Source organism: Berghia stephanieae, chromosome 10, assembly GCF_034508935.2.
Source record: "Berghia stephanieae isolate SIO BIC M18660-M18661 chromosome 10, UCSD_Bste_1.3, whole genome shotgun sequence".
NCBI classification, from domain to species: Eukaryota; Metazoa; Mollusca; class Gastropoda; order Nudibranchia; family Aeolidiidae; genus Berghia; species Berghia stephanieae.
Window position 1 is genome coordinate 180,306 of NC_088369.1, and position 17,217 is coordinate 197,522.

Sequence of the window (17,217 nt, forward strand, 5' to 3'; positions counted from 1 at the left end):
GGGGAGGGAGAATGATAGAGAGAGATCGAGAGGGGGAGGGAAGAGAGAGGAAATGAAGTAAAGATGGATTAAGAGAGAGACAGACAGAGAGAGAGAGAGAGGGAGAGAGAGAGAGAGAGAGAGAGGGAGAGAGAGAGAGAGAGGGAGAGAGAGAGAGATAGGGGGGAGAGAGAGAGAGAGAGAGTGGGAGGGAGAGAGAGAGAGCTAAGCAATGGACTCACGACTATTCCACCCAATGACAAATGACTCAAGAAAAGACCTAGAAATCTCTTTGTTTTATCACGGTAAACGCCCACTGACCTATTTCTATAAGTGAAGATATCCCTCTTCTGGCGAACATACAGTCAATCCATTACCACTTCCAAACTCATTATCATTCTAGTGAGCAGTTTTCATAGTGAGGAAGACAGAACAAAAGGGATTCACTCGGAGGTAAGGAATAAATTTGGTTATTTTTTATTTTAACTTCAGCAGCTATATAGCGCAATATCCACTAAACGTACGTTCAAAGCGCTTTACAACGGGTCCTATCCAACAGCAACATTTAACATGTTAGACGAGACAAGACGCCTGTTAGACGACATCACCTTTTTTTCCGACGCTGTTAACGATCAGGTACTCATTTTGCACCTGAGTAGGATAAGAGAATGTGAGTAAAGCGCCTTTTCTAAGGACTCACTTATGCGCCGCTTAGAGCGGGACTCGAACCCAGGACCTTCCAATCTGAAGGCTAGTGTCATACCACAAGACAACATAGCCATTTAGGAGCTACGAGATATTATGTTAACCCACTCCCTCCAAACCAAAGTAGACTTATTTGCAGGTCGGATAACCTGCAAATATGTACACGTCGTAACATACCCACGCAGAAAAGTACCATGTTAAAACAAGCCTAGAATCCATCGTTGATTTAACGTACAATTGTAAGTGACATTTGGTTATAGTATTATTGATATATAAAACACGTATTATATATATATAATATATATATATATATATATATATATATATATATATATATATATATATATATATATATATATTATTATTATATATTTATTTAAAATATTTAGCACAATGTTTGAGACAGTCTACATTAATGTTTCAGACTTAATTTGCCATCGTCAGGACTGAGTTGTTTTGTTGACTGTTGTTGTTTCTTGAAGTGGTTCCGGTTTAAAGTTGCTTAACAAGAATTTACGCCGATGGGGACACCTTCCGTACATCTCACTTTTCATGTTGAGTGTGGCTTCATGAGGGTGTTTGATTATAGTATATTTCTCTTCCAGGCATAAGCTACATTGTTTTGATGTTGGTGTGTATCCTGTTGCTTTAGATAAAATTTTCCATGAAATGTTGTGGTCTAGTTTGTTGTCTTTTTAGCGAACATATTTGGATATATATATCATATACATATTATATATAATATATGAACTACTACTGACTCCTACAGGTCTGTTTCATTCCTTTTACTTTGGGCGATGTGCATATAAATGCAGGTCTGACATCCGAACCCACTTTAACATTGTTGTAATGGACAATATTTTGCGTCATTTTTTTTGAGATTTCCATTACAACATTGAGCCTATAAGGAATTGGGTTATCAGACCTGTGAATAAGTGCACGTCGAGGACGTTACTTTGGGCAATCCACGGGGTGTGAAATGGCTGTTGTTGTTACTACTATTTATAATTGTGTGTTGTTTCGTACTTGCTGAGATGATATGGTGTCGAGATTATCATGGTGTTTTGTAACTTGCAAAGAAGGTGTTTATTTCTATGACCACATGCGGAAGTCAGTTCATTTCTTTCGTTCAGTGTAGCCATGTTTGGTTGAGTGATCAAATAAAATGTCTTTACTAAGCGCAGATTGCATAATTTGGTAGATTTTGAGTATGATAGTGCTCTTGAGATAGTTTTCCATGCAATACTGTGTTGTTTATTGCTTTCTTTTAGGTTCCAGATATAGTTCACTCAGTCTGATAGAGTGTTGTTTGTGCATGTTTTTTATTGACGATTTGTGTAGATTATAACATCGGATTTTAAATCAGTATTCTGTGAGACCGATGTATATTTTTTGTTTTTGTGTGTCTGAGTGTGTAACTATGGCTTGGTAAACAAGATTGTGTGTTAAGCAAGTGCCGTTTAAGAATTTAAAATAACTTAAATTGTCATTATTCATCCCATAAGGGAATTTTGTCTCTAGGTATATTCCAAGGGAAGACTGGAATAACCCCGGCGTCAGCCGCAGTGCATACCGCAAATTGAGCTGGGACGAGGTGACTTACTCAAGGCCACACAGCGCAGCGGTGGGTGATCGAACTCGGTACCTTTCGGATACGAAGCAAAGACCGTACCGCTGAGCCACGCTGTTTAATGGGCATATTGTCTGGATTCTTTTTTCTGAAGATTGTTGTTAGGTTGTTCTTGTTGGGATTTTATTTCGTTTGTTTTGAGATGATATGATATTTTGTATGTTTGCCATGCAGGAGTATCATATCTTAGTGGTATTTTTGTTCATATGGGGTACAAAACATGGTTTTGTCGGAAACTTTTGTAGAAGGTTGACGAATTTTTTGTCGATAGAGGTTGTGACGTTTTCTATGTTCCTTCTTCTTATGCATCTTATTAAGTGAATTGGTCTTATTTTATTATTCTTTTTCATTCTTTAATATTATATTTGTGACCACATTTCTAGGTGTGTCTGTGTAAAGTCGCGTATGTATTAATTGGATTCAATAGTCTGACGTCACGTCCCCCCAGCAACGAGCAGCTTGGTTATAAACAAAGAAAATCTGTACTTTTCATTCTTCATGATGGCTAGAACTTTTTCACGTGTCATGTGATCAGAATGTATAAAAGTCAAAACATGATCAGATCTATAATGTTTTTCTCCTCTAGATTCACCTTTATGCTCGTCGGAGAACTATTTCATTAGGGCGTCCGCCATTGTTCCGATAGTTTAGAACCAGTTATTAAGCTACTATGCGTCATTACGAGGGAAGTGACGTCACGACTGCTGAAGTCCATTGATGAACGGAATAACATCCCACAGGAATCTTAAATTCCAAAACCTCAACAACAGCACGAGATCTCGTTGCCAAGCGGTTATGAATGCATATGAAAACCACAATCGCTATTTATAGTATTGACAAAACAAATCAGACTTTTTCTAGACTACCACAAAATAATTTTATAAATTAGCCACGCCTTCGGGTTTGATGATCCCACAAACCATTCAAAGGAATTCATGACAAAAACTTTGAACTCTGAAATTGACCCAATATACAAAAATGGCCTCAAAGTGTACTGACAATTTCTCAAAAAGCACCAGGATCTGTGGAAATGTGCACAAAAGTACAAATAACAAGAATAATAATAATAATAATAATAATAATAATAATAATAATAATAATACTTTATTGCATCCCAAAAAGGAAATTTTTTGTACAGACGTGTTATAATTTACACATAAGATAAAAATACAATGGAAATAGGATGTATATATATAAAAAAGGAGCAGCTCTATAACCAGAGCTGCGCTTTATAATATGAATAATTTCAACACTGTAAAATAGTTAAAACTGTCACTATAAATTGAAAATTGAAAAGATTGCAAAACAAATAAATTAATAAATTAATATTTATATTTTTAAAAAGTAAAAATGAGAAATAATTATATAAAATGATTATTGCTTGTTGTTATAAAGCCTAATACTGGACGGCAGAAAAGATTTTCGGTGTCTCTCTGTTTTCGTTGAAATAGAGAAAGGGCGACCACTTCTTTCTGACATAATAATTGATGGTCTTAGTGGATGATACTGGTCATTTAATATTTTAGTTATTTTATTTATACAAAATTTCTCGTATAAAAGATCTACATCGTCAACATCATTTATATAGCGTTTAATGGATTTTTTAATATTTGAATTTATTTTGTTCCTTTCCACTGCTAAGCAATTGCCTCCCCAAGCTGTTATACAAAATGACAAAACACTTTCGATTACTGCTCTATAAAATAATGTGCAGAGGGTTTTATCTATTCTAAACTGAGAGAGTTTTGATAAAAAATATGTACGTCTGCACATCTTATGCCTAATTATTTTCAAGTGTTCATCCCACTTGAGCCTGTCATCAATCGTTACACCAAGGTATTTGTAGTGAGGAACTCGCTGGACGAATTGGTCCTTTAATTTTAACGGTTCTATCGGTTCCTTCACTCTCCTAAAGTCAATCACTAGCTCCTTTGTCTTGCTTATGTTAAGCTCTAGGTGGTGGGCATCACACCAAGACACAAATCTATCAATTTCTTGCCTATAAGCCACTTCGTTGCCATTTGTTATGAGGCCTTGAAGAGCGGTGTCATCTGCAAACTTTATTAAAGGTACACTCAGGTTTTGACTTCTACAGTCATTCGTGTATATTGTGAATAATACAGGGGACAATACACAACCTTGAGGAGCGCCAGTATTTGTAGTTATACAGGAAGATTTGTTTTGCCCTAATTGAACATATTGTGCTCTCTCCGTAAGAAATTCGAGCACCCAAGCAATTATATACTTGTTTAAATTCAGACTAGTCAATTTTTGAACAACCAACTGGGGTTGCATTGTATTGAACGCTGAAGAAAAATCTGCAAAAAGCAATCTGCAATAGCTCCTAGCGTGATCTAGATGCCTGTAGATGTTGTTTGTAAACAGCAAAATGGCATCCTCTACGCCACGTCCTGGTTTGTAAGCAAATTGATGACTATCACTCAATGGCATAAACTGATTCCTAATTTTAATAAGAACAAGTTTTTCTAAAGATTTCATGACTATTGAAGTCAGTGCAACAGGTCTGAGATCGTTCATAGTTTCAAGTTTTTCTTTTTTTGGAACAGGAATAATTTTCGAAGTTTTCCAAATTTCAGGGATTGAAACGCATTGGAGGGACCAGTTAAAAATATGTGTATAAATGGGGGAAAGCTGGTGGGCACATTCTTTTAATAGTTTTCCTTTCAATCCATCCGGCCCAGCAGCCTTCCTCTCGTTTAGTTTCGAAAATACGAATCTCGTTTCCTCTTCACTGACCTCAACAGCCATTTCATCTTCCAAAGCCCTGTCTAATTTATGTTTTTCATTTTCAATATCAAATTTGTTTGCTGTGTCGAAACGTGAATAAAATTTATTTAAAGTTTCAATTTCGATATCTTCTGATATAATCGTGGGCTTTGGATTATAGTTAACAGCAGTTTTAAGCCCCCGCCACGTGTCCCGTATATCCCCAGAAGAAAAGCATTTTTCAATTTTATTTTTGTACTTGTCTCTACAACTAGATATTACCCTCTTTATCTCTTTTTGTTTTGTTTTCAGATCTTTTTTGTTTCCACTAGTATAGAGAGTTTTCTTTTGGTTCAATAAAAGTTTTAGATCTTTTGTTATCCAAGGCTTATTGTTAGGATAATATTTTATTTCTTTTTTACAAGACACTAGCTGTTCACAGAATTTTAAATACTCACTCACACAGTCATTCAGCTCATCCACACTATCACATGATTCGATAAAAACATTCCAGTCAGTGCATTCAAAACAACCACGCAAATCTTCACACACACTTCCGTTCCAGATCTGTACACTTTTCTTTACTGGTTTTACACGTTTAAAAACAGGGCGGTAGGTGGGGAGTAGCAAGAGCATGCAGTGGTCAGATAAACCTAATGGGGCACGGGGTAAACATTTATAACTATTTTTAATATTACACAGGAATAAATCTAATGTTTTTTTGTCCCTTGTCTCGCAGTCCACGTATTGATGAAGTCCCGGGAGAGTAAAATCGTTACATTGGTTAAAATCGCCAGTGACCATCAATACGGCATCGGGTGACTTAATTTGAATGTCCTGTATTTCTTTCCTCAAAATATTTTTCGCTGTGGTGTTGTCTGATGATGGTGGAATGTAGACGTTGACGATGATGACATGAGTATATTCCCGGGGTAGGTAATATGGTCGTGACGAAACAGTAATAAATTCAATATAATCGTCACAATACATTTTCTTTATCTGACAGTTATTGGGGTGGCACCATTTGTTGTTAATATATGTGCACACCCCACCCCCAGTTCGTTTATTTACATTAGTCCGATCTCCTCGAAATAGTGAATATTGTTCAATATTAAAACATGATGATGGTATGTGAGGAGATAGCCAAGTCTCTGTTAACGCTATTATGGAGGCTTGACGATAGTCACTATTAAAACGACACAGTGAAAACAGTTCATCAATTTTATTTTTCAGTGATCTTACATTACCTGTCACTACACAGGGTAAAAATGGACGAAAAGGCCGTCTGTTAAATTTTGTTTTTATTCCTCCCTTTCTCCCCCTCTTTCTTACTTTAATAAACGATGTGTCAATAGTGGGTGGTGGGGGTGACACAGGTTGGAGGGATCGGAGAGTCTCTGGAGTATAAGTTATCGATAGGCTTATTTTGGCAGTAAAATCACAGGTCACAGAATCAACCGAATAAATCAAAACGATTCATTTATATTTGGGCCCACTATCTTGATTCAAATTGCTGATGCGTTTTTCAAGTCGCTAATGTATATAATGTGTCAATTGACAGCTTGTGTGTTGTAAGAGTTTTGATACAAATGTATGATTTAGTGTAATAATGCCAATGTAAAGCGCATAATGCACGGCATCGTAATGATTATGCGCTGTAGAAATGATATTTATTATTATTATTATATTTTTTTAATATACGTGACGTAAATGTGTGATCATTCTTGACGAGCAGCATATGTGTAGACTAGAAAACATGATGCCATCACTCTGAAACCAGAAGATCATTTCTAAAAGGTATGAATCCAGTCCTCCAGAAGAGTAATTTTACACTTCCAATGAAATTGAACCAGTTTTTGACACCAAGCTTTTGTTCCCTATTATCAAAATCCCACACCGTAAACCACGAAAAACTGATTAACTCTTAAGAAACATAGATGTAGATGAAAATGACACCAATCTGTGCTGGACCCGAAATAGCCAAATAAGAAACGGGAATAATAAAATATTATCGGACTTAGTGGAAATCAAGCGAGGTGTCAGACAAGGCTGTGTCCTCTCACCATGCCTTTTCAACTTGTACGCAGAATTCGTATTCAGAGAAATGGAGATGATGTACGGCGTAGTTGTGAATGGAAGAAACATCAATTACCTAAGATATGCAGACGATACGGTACTATTGACAACAAAAGAAGACCTACAGAAACGAGTAGATGAGACAAACAAAATAAGTAATGATTATGGAATGAAATTTAATTTACAGAAAACAAAAATTATGATATTAACACGAGCAGATGAAAAACCTAAAGCCACTATAACATTAGACGGAAAACCAATAGAACAAGTGCAGGCCTATACATATCTCGGCTAGTACATCACAGAAGATGGCAGATCAATTGCAGAGGTCAAAAGAAGATTCAACATTGCCAAAGCAAAACTTCATGAAAATGAGAAAAATCCTCGCTAGCATAGGAATGTTAAGAAAATCAAAAGTGCTTATGGCGAAATGTTACCATTGGTCCACATTCGTGTATGCCTGTGAAACCTCGACCATGACGAAGAAGAAATATTGATGCCTTTTAGATGTGGAGTACCGCAGAATTCTGAGAATACCATAGAGTAGAAAGAAATCAAACATTCTTGTTCTTACTGATGCATGTCAAAGGTCCAGCTGTTGGCTGAAATCAAAATGAGAAAACTGAACTATTATGGATACATTCGGAGACACAACACCATCCAAAAATCAGTGCTAGAGGGAAAAGTAGCTGGCAGAAAGGCACGAGGCAAACCAAGGAAGTCCTGGATAGGAAAGGTGGAGGCAACATCTGGCAAAACGATAATCGACTGCTCGGTAATGGCCATTGAGCGTGAAGAATGGCGCTCCATAACACTCAATCTCTGCAGAGAGACGAAACTTTCGTAAGGTAAGATGACATTCTTTCTATAATATTAATGCAAATCTCAAACCCTTTTTTCTCATTACCACGTTCATTCCCTTTTTTTCCCTTGTTGAACAGATTCGACATGTCGGCTAACAATAGCACCAATGGGACTCTGCCTTATTATAGTAACATCGACTATGAAGCACTAATGATTTCCATTGAAACAATGTACTTAATTTTGTTCGCTTTTGCAACTCCTATCAACGCTTGGATGCTGGCAGCCATTGTGACGTCACCGGAAATACTATCAAGCATGCGCAATAAATTGGTGTGCGTCTTGCTATTCAATAATCTGCTTGGCTCAAGTATACTGTGTTTAATGGAAGCTCTCGAATACACGGTTTATCGAATAGATCGATCTCTTGTAGATTGTCGATACAAGTCTTTTCTAACGGTGGTGCGATCTTGTCATTTAGGGGCTGAGAGTTGGTACCTCGTCATTTTTTTCATCTACTACATTTTAACACTGATAGAATTCAAACCTGCCAAATTCTTCTCACAGAAGATTCTGCAATTTTTTACCATTCTTATCGTAGTTGGACCTTGGATTGTCATTGCTATCGTCGTCTCTTCTATACTCGTTCATCATTCGCATAATGAATACGGACCACGCCGGCACGGATGTTTATACTGGACCATAACGTCGTGGCGAGCTCTCTCTCAGTTTAGCATCGTGGCTCCGTATTTTATAGACGCTATCCTTATTATCGCCATCTTGATTTTACACTACCACCGCAAGAGGCGTGATGCGTCAATGGATTCTGCACTAATCGGACCAACAACACAAGTTGATGACGTCAGAGCTTTCATGGTGCTTTACGCAATAGTAGCAATTTGCCAGCTTTTACTTGTGATCCGAAAAACCATTAAACTCTCTTATGAGAGTTATAAGGACAGGTAAAACAAATGTATCTATTTATATTTCATTAAATAGATTTATTTCCGTCTGGTATAGCCGACGTGCATATATTGACAGGTCTGATAACCAATATTATGAGCTTGATTTAGCATTGTTGTAATGGAAAATATTTTACGTTGGTTAGAGAGTAATTTCCATGTCAACAATGAGCCCAATAACAACACGTTAGATTTATCTCATAAAGCCCATTTCACAATGTACCCTGACAATAACAACACGTTAGATTTATCTCATAAAGCCCATTTCACAATGTACCCTGACAATAACAACACGTTAGATTTATCTCATAAAGCCCATTTCACAATGTACCCTGACAATAACAACACGTTAGATTTATCTCATAAAGCCCATTTCACAATTTACCCTGACAATAACAACACGTTAGATTTATCTCATAAAGCCCATTTCACAATGTACCCTGACAATAACAACACGTTAGATTTATCTCATAAAGCCCATTTCACAATGTACCCTGACAATAACAACACGTTAGATTTATCTCATAAAGCCCATTTCACAATGTACCCTGACAATAACAACACGTTAGATTTATCTCATAAAGCCCATTTCACAATGTACCCTGACAATAACAACACGTTAGATTTATCTCATAAAGCCCATTTCACAATGTACCCTGACAATAACAACACGTTAGATTTATCTCATAAAGCCCATTTCACAATGTACCCTGACAATAACAACACGTTAGATTTATCTCATAAAGCCCATTTCACAATGTACCCTGACAATAACAACACGTTAGATTTATCTCATAAAGCCCATTTCACAATGTACCCTGACAATAACAACACGTTAGATTTATCTCATAAAGCCCATTTCACAATGTACCCTGACAATAACAACACGTTAGATTTATCTCATAAAGCCCATTTCACAATGTACCCTGACAATAACAACACGTTAGATTTATCTCATAAAGCCCATTTCACAATGTACCCTGACAATAACAACACGTTAGATTTATCTCATAAAGCCCATTTCACAATGTACCCTGACAATAACAACACGTTAGATTTATCTCATAAAGCCCATTTCACAATGTACCCTGACAATAACAACACGTTAGATTTATCTCATAAAGCCCATTTCACAATGTACCCTGACAATAACAACACGTTAGATTTATCTCATAAAGCCCATTTCACAATGTACCCTGACAATAACAACACGTTAGATTTATCTCATAAAGCCCATTTCACAATTTACCCTGAAAAAAAACATGTGTTTAAAACTTTGGCCAGAAAATTCGTCCTTCAATTATCGATCGATTACAATCGAGGCCCCGATATAATATATATAGCTCAGCTGGTAGAGCACTCGCTTCACACGCAAAGGAAGCGGAATCGGTCCCGGATACAGTTGAGATTTTTTTCTGACCCCCCCCCCCTGTCTACCCAGCAGTGAATGGGTAGCTGAGTTTTTTAAAGATTTAGCGGAAAGTACTTTGCGATAGACTAACGTCCTATCCAAAGGATAGCAAGCAATTGCCATTGTCCATTTCACGCTATAGACATCGGGATAAACTCTAGCTCCATGGGCCGAATGGCTCTAAAGGACTACTTTTTGAAATAACCCTCACAATAATTTGCTAAAAACTCTCATCTCGGGAATTCACGGAATTCATATGTTTTATTTGAGTTTTTCCCAAGATATAGGTCGTTTTAATAGGATTCAATAGTCTGACGTCACGTCGCCAACCAGCAGCTTGGTTCTAAACAAAGAAAATAAATACATTTTATTCTCCATGCTGGCTAAACCGTTTTCACGTGTCATGTGATCTGAATGTAAAAAATAAGTCAAAACATGATCGGAATTATAATGTTTTTCTCGTCTGGATACACTATTATGCTCGTCGGAGAAGTATTTCATAAGGGCGTTCGCCATTGTTCCGATAGTTTAGAGCCAGTTGCTAAGTTACTATGCGCCATTACGAGGGAAGTGACGTCACGACTGTTGAAGGCTATTGATAATTATTTGAAGGACGAGTTTTCTGGCCAAACATTTTATTAATTCGTGTTTTTCCAGAGTTCAGCAGAAAGTAACTAGACGGTCTACAAACGAAACAGTGAAAATGGGGATGCTTCGTATGAAACGAAACAAACTATCTGTTTAGGCTTCGTGTGGGAACAAAACAGAATGTCTCCATTTTCACTCTTTCGTTAGTATTTTCACAATCACTGGCTTCAGGCAGCCCCTATCGTTTTCAGCAGAAAGTAACCTACCGTCTCGATCTCTATTTATATCGAGGTGTTGCAGATGCAAAGTGTGCTTTTTTAAGGTCTGATAACGTTATTTTAAAGCCTCCTTACTTTCATACTCTCATCGTATCCAGGTGTAAAATGGGTACCTGCCTGGCCGTTAAAAACGTTATCTCTGTCCAAAAAAACCAACAAAGTATTGCTGTCGGTGACTAGGAACCGATTGCAAAGGCCTTTGAGCACCTTTGATGGATATCGCGCTATATAAATGCTCAAGTATTTTGGTTGGATTTTTTGTTTTAAAAAAAGCGCAATAACCACAAAACGTGCTCAAAGCGCTTTTCCTAACATAATGTCAAGTTGAGACGGATGGTCACTATTAAAATGTTTAACATGCTCAAAGCGCTTTACAGAGGTCCCTGACCAACATTTAACATGTAGGACGAGACATGATGCCTGTTAGTCGATATTACTTTTTTTTTCCGACAGAGACAACGCGCTGTTATCGGTCAGGTACTCGTTTTACACCTGAGTACGGTGAGAGAATGTGAGGAAAAAGCCTTTTCCAAGGACTCAACTATGCGCCGAGCGATGCTTGGACCCAGGATCTTCCGACCCGAAAGCGAGTGTCATACCACTAGACCACATAACCGCATATCATTTTTTTTTCGGCAGGACAATACAAACTGCCAGGTACTCATGTAACACCTGGACGTGTTAAGAGAATGGGAGTGAAGAGCCTTTTCCGAGAACATATTTTTTCTGCTCAGAACGAGACTCGAACCCGAACCTATCGGTCTGAAGGTTAAGTCCCTCCTTACCAGCCATTTTCAGAATGTTCACCAAATATTCACACCCACCCAACACAAAAATAGACCATTTTTCCTCAAACTGAAAAACAACAAGTACATTCTATACATAATATTGTATTGCGAAATGAACTCTACAACACAATGTCTGGTTTATATGACTATAATAAGTGAGGCTATGTGGTCTAGTGTTATGATACTCCCTTTCGGATCGGAAGGTCTTTGGCTTTGGGTTCGAGCCTCGCGCGGCGCATAGATGAGTATTTGGAGAAGACTCTTAACTAACATCCTCTCACCGTACTCAGGTTTAAATGAGTACCTGGCCGTTCAGCAGTGTTTCTGTCCGAAAAAATTGTAACCTGCGTCATGTCCCGTCCAAAATGTTAAATGTTGCTGTTGGCCAGGGACCCCTTGTAAAGCGCTTTGAGCACGTTTAGTGGATATTGGGCTATATAAAAGCTCATTTTTTATATAATGAGGAAACAATTCTTTAAATGTTGTGATGTACAAAAGAAATCAGAATGAGAAAACTGTTTATTGCATCGTAACGAATGTGACGATTTTCCCATGGTTGATGAGAAGGTTAATGCGATAACACAAAATCACATAGCCGCACTTTTAATCAAGTTATTACTCGTAAATTCCCTTTATTCATCCCCACGGGAAATTTGTCTCTTGGGTCTCTTCCAAGGGAAGACTGGAATAACCCAGGCGGCAACCGCAGTGCAGCGCCGCGAAATGAGTTAGGTTAGTGTGATTTGCTCAAGGCTACACAATGCGGTGGGTGGTCGAACTCGGTACCTTTTGGGTACGAAGCGAAGACCGTACCGCTTAGCTATGCTGTCTCATAAGTTAAACGATTTCAGATAAAAATGGAGTAAATGTGATATGTAAGAATATAGAACTCATCACCTGCAACTCATTAACTTTTGTTTTTATAACTTGAGCAATTATATAACGTACTATCTACTAAACATTCTCAAAACGTTTACAATGGGTCCCAAGCCAACAGCAACACTTAATATACAGGACGAGAAATGATGCCTGTAAGGAGGATATATTACAATTCTTTTCCCACAGAGACAACGCTGTTAACGACCAGGTACTCATTTAAGACATGAATATGGTGCGAGAATGTGAGTGGAGAGCCTATTCTAAGGTCTCAATTTTGCGCCGCTCAAATTAGGACTCGAACCCAGGACCTATTGGTCTGAAGACTAGAACACATAGCGGCACTTTTGAAGTCAAAAGCCTTTTGATTACATTAGAGAAGTATGTTACGCATGTAAGAATAGGACATTCATAACACGCAATTTATAAATTGAGCCTTTATAGAGAGCATATCTACTAAATGTTCTCAAATCGCTTTACAAGGGGTCCCAAGCCGACAGCAACACTTACAATGTAAGAAGATGCATGGTGCTGATTAGACACATCTCTGCAAGATACTCAGTTAACACATGAGTATAGTGAGAGAATGAGAGTAAAGAGCCTTTTCCAAGGACTCAACGTTGTGCCGCTCAGAGTGGGACTTGAGCCCGGGACCGATCAGTCTGAAGGCGAGTGTCATCTAACAAGACGACAAACTGCATAGTAATATTTCCAATAAACAAAAATGAAAATAAATCTTAAAAAGATAACAACAAAAATATCAAACACGGAACGTTTTGACCTCAAACCCCTTCTTCAGCCAAGAACAAAAACAATAGTTCTAACTAAATTATATGAATCAGATTGTATAGAAACTTAAGCTCACAGAACATAATGCTGTGTGTTGCTACGGTATATCCGGCTGACGGATGTTGTGAGTATTTTATGTAACCGCATAGCATCAATCGTTTTTATTTGATGTTTCCTCAGAGTGATCTACTACATGGTGTCCTGGTACCTGGCAGAGATGCAATGCAGTCTAGTGGTGCTCCTACCCTACTTCTTTGAGGATCTTCGATACCGAATCAGGACATGGAGACCGTGGAATCGCCGTCCTGTATCTGGTACTGATTTGACAATTCGGTACAATCGAAGCACGGAGGACAGCAGGGATTAGATAATATTATGAATGTAGACAATTTAAAATGATATTGTGCCTTATGCTGATGCATTCCGTATATTAAGCAGAAAATAAGCAATGAACAAAAATGAATAAACAAGCTTCGAAAATAAGAGCAAATATCATACCAATCATGGAACGCTTCGGGTTCAAAACCTTTCTTCAGCTGAGATTTCTCTGCCGCCTGTCTGGATTTTAAGTGATGTACTAATTAATGTTTTATCGTTTTTGTTATTGGCTGAAGACAAGTTCCTTGTTTAATAATGTGTTCTTTTCGAAGCTGTTGTTCTATTCATTTGTGTTCGTAGCTTCTTACTGTCCCCATCTTCTAGCAGCTTATTATCACATCGAGTTATGAGGCAATAATAAAGATATTTTAAATATTATATAGATTTATACAATGTCGGAGATGCAGCTGCTGGGTGAAGAAAAATAATCTGAAAAAGTGTGTCAGTGTCAGACAAAACATGGAAGAAAATGTGAGGAAAAAAATAATCCAGAACATTCAGTATTGCTCCTTTACTCTCCTTACCAGCCATTTTCAGAATTTTCCCCAAAATTTCACACCCAACTAACACAAAAATATATTTTTATCTCTCAAACACAATAGCAGTTAGTTCTTGCGATAAATAATTTCTTTAGCAAAACATAGTCTACAACATACTGTACATTTTCTTTAAATTTTATTATGTATAAAAGGAATTGGAATACAAAAATTTTTGTTTTTATCGTAACGAATGTGACGATTTTCCTGTAGTTGGTAAGCAGGGAGTTAACATGGGCTACGACGACGTGCAAATAATTGCAGGTCTGACAACCGAAATCATTGAACGCTCAAAATGAAATTGCTCCTTTTTCGGACAAAGCCCGTAATCTTGGCATTATTTTGATTGTAATCTGTCTATGGAAAAACATGTATCTTATCTTTGCAAAATTCTTTATCTTGATTTGCGAAAAATTGCCCAGTTGTCAAATAATTTAACCCAAAAGTCCATTCAAACATAAGCCTCTTCTTTTATCTATTCTATACTTGACTATTGTAATTCATTACTTTTTAATCTGCCTGGCAATCTTTTAAAGAAACTACAGCTTTTACAAAACCAAGCTGCATAAATTGTTTTTAAAAAGTAAAAAATAGAGCACATAGCCAAAATGTTTTATGAACTCTACTAATTGCCTGTTGAAGCTAGAATTGATTATAAAATTGTAATGTTATGTTTTAACTCTAAAAACGATTGCTCACCTTTGTATCTGAAGGATTTTATTATTAATGATTTTATTCCAGCCCTCTCATTGGAAAACCCTATCATTTCTTAGTAAATACGTATTCGTTGAATAATGCTTTGAACTCGATGAATAAATAATTTATTCAAAGGTTGCTGAATATTTGCGCAAATTTTATTGGTGTGAAATAAGGTGCAAAAGATAGCTGACTGGCCATTAAAAATAGTCTTTTCGTGTTTTTGGGTCAAATTGTCATTCAAGCAGATGGAGAAAAATACAAATTTTGGTGAACAGAAATACGAATACCATACCATTTGGTTACAAATTATCTAATAATCTTACTCGGAGGGGTGGAATAAAAGTATTCTTTCATTTCTTTGTATTTATTAAACTCGTTACATTTTTATCGTACAATAACAACATACTCGCAAGCTCGTTGGGTTATTTGGCACGATAAAAATAACTCGTTTAATAAATACAAAGAGTGAAACAATCGTATAATATTCCATCTCGTAATTTAAGATCGTGTGATCCACATTTTTTCCGTACCACAAAAAGGGGAACACAAAATTAAAAGACAGAACCGTCTTATTTATATTAAAAATAAATTAAAGTTGAAAAAGAATGGATAAGCAATCTTCATAATATACCACAGGTTTAATTAGATTATTTTTGTACTGTCACCTTTTAGAACATGTTTACCCCAATTTAATTTTTTTTTAATACTTCCGTATTCTCATCTTTAAAATGTTGTTGATAATATGATAGAGTAGTTTTTTTTCTATGATATATATTGCATGCCAGTAAATTGTGCGCATAGAGCCATATTGTATGGGACAGGCGCTATATACATGAATTACATTTTTACTATAATCATCAATATTATTATTACTTTCCCACAGGTACTTTTTAGACAATAAATGATCACGCATGGACTCTATTTATTCATATTTAATATTGAAATAATAGTCTTTCAGAGCCATGAGCCTCATTGAGCTTATACTGTTTTCTATTACGGACAATTGCTTGCCACCCTTTAGATAGGATGCTATTCTATCGCAAAGTACTTTCCATCAGATTTAACAGACCCAGCTACCCAATCCCTTCTGGGTGGACGAGGCGGGGTGGGGGTGGAGGGTGAATAAAATCTCGACTTTACCCAAGGATGGATTTCGTTCACTTTATGTGTGAAGCGAGTGATGGGTTTGTTTGACCCGGAGGAGAGAATGTGAGTAAAGAGCCTTTTCCAAGGACTCAACAATGCCAATACCTTCTGATCCGAAAGCGAGTGCCACACCACTAGACCACATGGCGGCAATAGTTTAGTGGGTAAGGTTGGACGATCAAGATAGGCGCTGACAAAATCATGGCATTACACGTTTTGTCATAGTATATCATATCAGATCATATCATATCATATCATATCATATCATATCATATCATATCATATCATATCATATCATGTCATATCATATCATGTCATATCATATCATATCATATCATGTCATATCATATCATATCATATCATATCATATCATATCATTTCATATCATATCATATCATATCATATCATATCATATCATATCATGTCATATCATATCATTATTTGTCATATCATATTCATATCATATCATTCATATCAATATATCATGTCATATCATATCATATCATATCATATCATATCATGTCATATCATATCATATCATTCATATCATATCATTCATATCATATCATATCATATCATATCATATCATATCATATCATATCATCATATCATATCATATCATATCATATCATATCATATCATATCATATCATATCATATCATATCATTCATATCATATCATTCATATCATATCTTTTTTCATGTTCATTATCATTCATATTATCGGGCTCTTTGTTGTTATGGTCTCATTATTGTCATGGTCTCATTGTTGTCATGGTCTCATTGTTGTCATGGTCTCATTATTGTTATGGCCTCATTATTGTTATAGTATCATTATTGTTATAGTCG

General features: G+C 36.6%; 1 protein-coding gene across 1 annotated transcript; it reads left to right on the forward strand.

The window, feature by feature from the left end:
• The first annotated feature begins 305 nt into the window (after positions 1 to 305).
• LOC144956011 (uncharacterized) lies at positions 306 to 16,139 on the forward strand. The gene is made up of 3 exons (XM_078886288.1): positions 306 to 432; positions 8,059 to 8,880; positions 13,791 to 16,139. The coding sequence occupies exons 2-3, from the start codon at positions 8,066 to 8,068 to the stop codon at positions 13,975 to 13,977; spliced, it is 1,002 nt and encodes a 333-aa protein (XP_078742414.1). The 5' UTR covers positions 306 to 432; positions 8,059 to 8,065; the 3' UTR covers positions 13,978 to 16,139.
• Positions 16,140 to 17,217: the final 1,078 nt, after the last annotated feature.